General features: G+C 39.0%; 1 protein-coding gene across 1 annotated transcript in view; it reads right to left on the bottom strand.

The window, feature by feature from the left end:
- elp2 (elongator acetyltransferase complex subunit 2) overlaps positions 1–7,913 on the bottom strand; it is a 36,580-nt gene that overhangs the window by 1,012 nt on the left and 27,655 nt on the right. The window contains exons 17-22 of the mRNA XM_041249099.1: positions 7,703–7,780; positions 7,213–7,232; positions 6,601–6,786; positions 4,472–4,593; positions 4,099–4,238; positions 3,820–3,933 (exon numbers count right to left, since the gene is read on the bottom strand). Of these exons, the coding sequence (XP_041105033.1) occupies positions 3,820–3,933; positions 4,099–4,238; positions 4,472–4,593; positions 6,601–6,786; positions 7,213–7,232; positions 7,703–7,780 (660 nt within the window). The remainder of the gene's footprint in view (positions 1–3,819; positions 3,934–4,098; positions 4,239–4,471; positions 4,594–6,600; positions 6,787–7,212; positions 7,233–7,702; positions 7,781–7,913) is intronic.

Consider the following 7,913-nt stretch of genomic DNA (forward strand, 5'->3'; position numbering starts at 1 on the left):
TTTTTTTGTGGTCATCAACCAAGTTTCTTTTTCAGGCTGCTCATGCAGCCTTCTCATTTCCAGCCGGCAGCAGGCTAAATGACCGTCTACTTTGCCAGATGAGCCGCCTAAAATAGTTATTTAAAATTTAAAATTTAAAAAAAAAAGAAAAACTGTTTTTTACAGTGCTTGTGTGTTCCAGTCAACAGTATTCAAAATGTTTATTTTGCTCCAGTAAAAAAGCTGCCATTTCCAAGAGCATATATCTGCAGAAAAAAGACTCACACAGCGGAGCTAACACAGGGTACTGCTGCGTGCGCAACATGTAATTTACGTAGTGCTTCACTGACCCTCAACACCCCTACCACGTGACCATAATACCCCACAAACCTTAGGTTTAGTGTTAGGGTATAGTTGTGTGTATTTATAGTTATGACCAATACCCCACGAACCCTAGGTTTAGGATATTGTTATGAAATTAACTTTGTTTGAGTTAAATGTAATGCTATAAAGTACTTTTCTTTTTTTTTTTTTAAACCCGGGAAAGGTAACTGACACTGGTGTGGCACTGCCTACTGCACGTAAAAATAAAAAAAAATAAAAAAAAAGAGCGAAGCGATGTGAAGCACTGGTGTGTCCAGGCCTTTAGGGTGCTGAAAGGCATGGTGCAAACATAGATACACAGTATAGAAAATGTAGGCATTAATGAATGGGTTAACTCTGCATTTGCTTTCACTTTGAAACTTTTGACTCCTATGCACTCCAGTCTCTTGAGTGCCTCTCGTGGTGACAAGTTTTGGCAAAATTGAGCTACAACAGTATTACATTGAAAGTCTTAAACAGAGTATATACAATCTATATTAACAACTTTCACGCTTTTCCAGGGTGCTACATAAACATTATTGTGATTTCTACAGTAAGTAGTCATACTTCAATTTAATACAAATTAAAGCTAGTGAGCCGTGTATTGCAGTGTTTTGTGGCAGAGTGCAAGCACCAGCCACAAAGGGAAGCTTCTCCAGATTTCCTATAGTAGCTCATGACGTCAGTTTGTGCTAATCTATATTAATAAAACCAATAAGAAATATCCAAAACCATTTGTATGTAATGTGTACACCAAAGTGATTTTCTGTTTCAACATTACTCTTTTCCATTTGAAGTAGTTTTCCATTTCATATACCTATAACTTGATATTTACGTACTGGACTTTTACTTTCAAGATATGTTGTTCAAGTAAATGCCAATACATTATTTATTGTTATTTGTATTTAGTTTAATCAAGCAACAGTTAACAGAATTAAAAAATATTAAAAATGAAAGAAAAAAGGGGGGAGGGGGGCAAGCAGGGGCACTGACCCCTCCAATAAACATCTCCAAAATATTGATTTCTGTTTGCACTTTGTCAAGGACACTCACAAACTGAACCTATTTCCTTATAAACGTGCAGTTATGGACGCGCGTGTACTTGGTTTGCACACGTTCCCCTATAACGTGCCTTTAAGGACTGGCGCACGTGTCCCCTTAATGTTTTGAGTCCAGCTGCAGTAGTACAATTAGTGGAAACACCGCACATTTTTTAAATTACGCTATTTTAAGCAAAACTGAAAACATGAAAACTATTAATATACTAAAGGGAAAGCTCTTGTGAAGCTGAATCAATAATTTCAATGCAGAGCTCCTGAAATGCAGTACGATTTATATGTACACCACACTGAGCGTATTTTAACACTTGGGAATCGGACAATGCAATGTCTTTGCCAGAACTCATAAACATCAGTAAAGAACACGACCTGGGACTTCTGTATCCTGATGTATTCGACCTACTGGTGCTTTTGGTCACGCTACCTGTTACAGCTGCAGAAAGATGTTTCAGTGTTAAAAAGCTCCACAGCCTATGGACTTTCATTGAAATGGTGAGTGTAATGCTATTAATTTATGTACCCCCCCAAAATAGCAGTCAAATTTTTATTCCTGTGCACACCCCTGAACTTACTGTAGAAATCGATTTAATGTTTACAGAAAATGCAACAGAAGCGAACTTCTGAAACCTGTAAAATCAAGTTTTCAAAATCGCAGTTCTCGCAAGCTTGTTTTTAAAAACGTATTTATTACCCCTCTGCACCCACATTGGGGGAAGACCCCCATTACCCCCTTGGGATTTCTAGCCTCCTACTTTAAATGGAAATGAAAAGATTGCTCATGTATGAGCATCGTTAGTTTTCAGAACAAGAACATTTGAGATTCAGCCAGAGAGACTGGCACCAACTTCACTGATTAACTACTATTATATTTGCTTCATAAGATGACTATCCCTGTGGACCTGCACTGAATAGCAACTGGAATTTACGGTGGATGCCGCTAAATGCAGTACACCTGCTAAGACTAACCAAGCTCCTTTGTATATACTCCATCGTTCACCTAATTAGTAAAACAACTGGTAATCACTTCCAGATGAAAAACAAACATTGGCAGGATTCCTCAATTACTGTGAACGCTAATGACCTCTGAGCACATCTGCGGTTGACAGTTCGACCTGCAATCTTCGATCGAGCTTTGCATTTGGTCTGTACTCTTACAGCAGTACATTTGCAGGGGACATTTTGTTGTGCCAAAGCCACAAGTCCACCTATAGGTACCTATAGTAGAAAAGATTTTCTGGCATAGTGGTGCCCGCTGTGTAAAATGACAAAAGGATTCATTGTACCATATCCACAACTGAACTTGACTGAGAGAATCACAAACATCTGAGCACCAACTATGAAGCCAGTATCTCCCAGAGTTAGGTCTTATCTGGAAAGCAGAGACTTAACAAAAAATGGCAACCTTCTTAGGTTACATGTAAAAGTGAAGGGTGCCGTTCGATTCTGCACAAAGGGTTTCATTAACACAGGTTGCAACCTTAAATGGGTTATTATGAGACATTAGCAGTTGCAGTGGTGATGGTGGATTTGAAATTCCTACAAATCGCCTCTCACAGGAATGCTTAATAATCAAGATTTCACCAGCCAAATGTGTGCTGATTCTAAATGTACACCAAAAGTGCATTCTTCTGTATCATAGTAATTAATCTGCACTATAGATCACCAGATACTATTTTTCTATCTAGAAATAGTGTTAGACTTTTGTCAAAATATCATCATGCTGAGTGACCTTTCCCGATTGCTCTCATCGTCCTAAGCCAGCTGATTTTTTTGTGTCTCGCTTGATTCATCATTTGGGTGCAAGGGAAGTCAGGCGAAGTCAGAGTGACATTGAAGAACTAGAGCTCTTCACAGCCTGCAAGATTACATTTCTTCCTTCACTGCACAGATAAGGAATAAAGATAGTGAAAGCACACAGTAGAAAGAATGAAAAAGTTCTCTCCTGGTTTCATATGTTCTGCAGGGATATAAATATCTCAAATGGACTGCAAACATGAAAGTAAAATGGATATTTGAAAAAACATGTGATCCAGGCAGTCTTTAACACTGGACACCTATAACTTAACTATTATCCAGACAATCAAGGAATACAGCTGCCTACCAAACCAAAGGGTGCATTTGATTTTACCCAAGGAGTTTCCAAAACATTGACAACTAAATTAAGTCAGCACCTCAAATGGTTCATGAGATTTTCATCAGCTGAAACGGAGGTTGACGTGACAAGAACATATACCGGAAAACTCCCATTACGAGCATGCTTAATGACGGAGAACAAACATAAAAGACATGGGGTATTTTAAAATGATATAAAGCACTTGATTAAGGTGCATACTCACCGTGCACTGCTGTGGAATTCAAAGGTACTCTAAGACTTTAATAAAGTTAGCTTTCCATATAAAGTTAATAAGTAGAAGGATACAATGTATCCAATTCTCCACAATGAAGCCAGTCTGTTCCAGCAGTGGTATCTCCTGATGGCTTCCATTTGAATAGAATAATCTTCCCACCCTCTAGACCAACTGCCAGGATGTAGCTAAAAAGAATTAAATAAATAAACACATACATACAACAATTTAATACAAGCTACTTTATGCATTCAAACGATGCCACTTTCTCTGAATGATTGTTGATGTTATTTCTGCACAAGCTGCCAAAGCCATCATGTGCATCCATCCCTTCCTGTCTCTTAGCACAATACCTCTGATCTGGGCTCAACACAGGGGCAAAGCTGACAGCAGTGGCTGCTTCTCCGACATCCAGCACTGAAGAGCAAGGATGAATGGCAACTTCTTTCTCTGCTGCATTTTCAGAAGAGTCACAGTTTCCCCATACAATAACCTGTTGAGTTAGGGAAAGGAGAATAAAAAAACAAACAACAAATCAAGTCACGAGAGTCTTAAAGAGCTGTGAAAAAGTCCACATTCCACAATTAAAACACATCAACAGTGTGTCAGAAGACCTTTTTCTGCAGTTAGATTATACCTTTATCTGCAATTACGGTATACCCGAGTTACCATTTGTAAGCAATGACATATTATGGAATATTAAAAGAATGAAAGAAAAAAAATGACCTTTTTATCTCTGCTTCCTGTGATAAAATACGTGCTGTCTGGGCTCCAGTCACATGACCAAATGATTCGGCTGTGCACAGAGGTGTTCTTATCGGTGTGTGCATAGAGAGTAAAACAAGGCCCTGGAAGGGGAAAAGAAACAAGAACTGGGAAGGGAGTGCTTTATGTTGAAATTGCATTTTAGGTTAGGTCCTTGCAGAAGATGACAGGATATTTCATCTCCAATACTGATTATTTGTAGGGTTTGTTTCCAATGAGTAACATAGTCAAATGAAAATCAGACAGGAAACCCTGCGAGAAAAAAAGAAAAATAAACACCGACAAATTACAAATCCCAACACACTTATAAAACAGCAAGAAATAATGAATCACAACACACTTATATAACAGCAAGAAATAATGAATCACAACACACTTATAAAACAGCAAGAAATAATGCTCATCTGACACTGTCTTAGGTGACTTTTGTCTATTTTAGTTTTTGGTTAAGTAAATGCTAAAACTGGAGTCATTTAATAAGGACATTTAGCGCATTTTATTTATTTTTTTAAATACAGTAACTCTCATGTAATAATGAATTATCAGGCCTCTGGAAAAAAAAAAAAAAAAAATCAAAATTAAAAAAGAAAACACCACCCAACTTGGGGGGGGGGGGGGCCACCACCAGGTTTTAATTTTACTCATAAAACTGACAACCATAACTGCAGGGCACACGGATGACCTTCAGAACACCCCTGAGGTGTCTGGTAACAGTGACTAAGACGTCACTGTCGATCCACTGTCTTGTCAAAAAACGTAGCAGGAACTGTAGCCATCATCAGCTGGGTGCTCACTCGGCATGGACAAGTCCAGACATTTAGTTTAGATCACAGCGGGAGGGGATTCGAGCACCATTCTACTGTGCAGGGCTGTACAGCAGGTGAGGGTCCATGGAAGTCATATCTGAATATCCTAACAGCAGCAATTCCAGCTGCAGTAACACATCAGATACATTACAAAGATGGCAATGCCAGGAGGGCCATGGCTTCCCCATTATGTTGATTTAGTGCAAAAAACACCCCTCAAAATATTCCGTCTGTAAGCAACGTTGACTAGGAACTGCCCCAGCGCATGTCAGTTTCTTAGTGTTCAAGCTGGCCAATGTGCTAGTACTAACATCAGCATCCCTCCTCCTCCTCCTCCTCCTCCTCCTTCTCCTCCTCCACAGCTGTCCCCAAGGCTCCTCTAGGAGGCTCTCTGATCAAACTAGAATATCAATTTGACATCATCCCCACAGTCCACCGGCAAGGCTAAATCTACTGCACAAAGCTAAAATTGCTCTGTAACTTTACTAATTCTTTTTAATTTATTTTTTATTCTATTATTTCAGCATAATAAAAATAATTTTACAGTTACTGCAATTATTCTTCATGTTCACACACACATACACCAGAATCAATCAGAATGTGAAATGTATAAAAAAAAAAAAAAAAAAAAAAAAAAAATACAGACGATCCTCGACTTACGACGCACGGCAGTTACGACTCTTTTGCACTGTTACCTTGCTTCAGCTTTACGACATTGATATGGCATTTACGACACGGCGAGACACGAGCTATGCGTTATGCGCGCAGCTCGGGGTCCGAACTGCAGTACATGTGGTCTCCCTGACTTAGTCTGTGGGTTTTTTTTAATGCATGTAACTTTTTTTTTTTTTTTTTTTTTTTTTTTTTTTTTTAATTTTCCGGTAACAATGTCTGATAAGAGCAATTGACTCAGGCGATCGTATTTCCTGCTAGGAGTACCACATACACACACTGAACATGTCTTTGAAAAGCCCTGAGTCCGTACTTTGAAACAAGCCAGGTAGGTGTCTCAGTAATATGTGCGTTACCACCTGGCTAAGTTAAAGACTTAAATAAATATTTGCATGAGTACAATATAACAGGTCATTTTATCTGGCTGAAGAATCAGGAAAGTAACCCCAATTTATAACATTGTTCCTACGGGAAAATGTGCTTCGAATTACGATGCTTCGACTTACAACGTGACTTTCAGGAACCAATTGTGTTTTAAGTGTGAGGACTGTGATATAAATGCTTTCTTTCCAGTTCCAGAGTCTATCCCCACTACAACCAGTCAGCACTTACCAGTATCAGATGAGGTCTCATCTTTCTGCCTCCACAGAGACCAGGTCCTGTCTCTAGACACTGCAAGGAGGAACCTGCTGTCAGGAGAGAAGGCCATCTGAGTGACTGTGAGGCTGTGCAGGGCCAGGCTGCACAGCTGCTTCCAGCTGGTGGTGCTCCACAAGAGAAGAGGATCGCGGCCATATGCTCCGGCTTAGAGCCTGCAGGCAGAGAACACACAGGGTCTGAATCGGCACTGGAGACAGACAGGAGACATAACTTCAAAACACAAACCGTGTAGAATATCAATATCCAGTAAAAAAAAAAAAAAAAAATATATATATATATATATATATATATATATATATATATATATATATATATATATATATACACACACACACACACACACACACACACACACACACACACACAGTGCCTTGCAAAAGTATTCAGACCCCTGACCAATTCTCTCATATTCCTGAATTACAAATGGTACGTTGAAATCTCATTCTGTTTGATATTTTATTTTAAAACACTTAAACTCAAAATCAATTATTGTAAGGTGACATTGGTTTTATGTTGAGAAATATTTTTAAGAAAACTAATAGTGGAGGCAAGATGCTTTGCTACCCGAGTTGTGTTGTGCTTTACTGGTATGGTAGCAAACGTTTCAAGGTATAAAAGGTTTTGATTAAAAAAAAAAAAAAAGATTTTTATTGGTTGCAACAATTCCTCACGACAAGCAAATGGCTACTGGACTTTTGGTATGATGAAAAAGTGTGTATATAAACAAAAGATATAGTAAAGCAACATATATACAGGCGCCCCCACTACTGTATACCCATATCGACTGGGATGCACATCCCGCAAGAAAACTTACAGAACAGCTGCCCTTGCACAACGCCTGCAATGCTGCCCTTGCACAACGCCTGCAATGCTGCCCTTGCACAACGCCTGTTATGCTATTACTTAAAGCTCTCCATAGATGTAAACGTTAACCCTGTACTGTGCAGCCCCGAATGTGAATTATAAACGCTGTACACAAACAAAAACTGAGGCGTTTATAACAAGCATATGTGTGAAGCAACAAGATAAAACAAAGTTAATTATTATGACAGACGTTACCTTGCATGCAGAGGCCACCACTGTTTTTGCGCGATTAGAAGCCACACAGAACATTTCATAGCCGTGTCCATACCTGAAAGCAAACAAACACACACACACACACACAGTATGAAGCACTTTAACATATACATACATGGTCAACTTAAGATTACGGGTACTGTACCTGGTAATGTACACTACATAGCAACTACAGGTTAACGCTGGAA

This window comes from Polyodon spathula, chromosome 4, assembly GCF_017654505.1.
Source record: "Polyodon spathula isolate WHYD16114869_AA chromosome 4, ASM1765450v1, whole genome shotgun sequence".
Lineage (NCBI taxonomy): Eukaryota > Metazoa > Chordata > Actinopteri > Acipenseriformes > Polyodontidae > Polyodon > Polyodon spathula.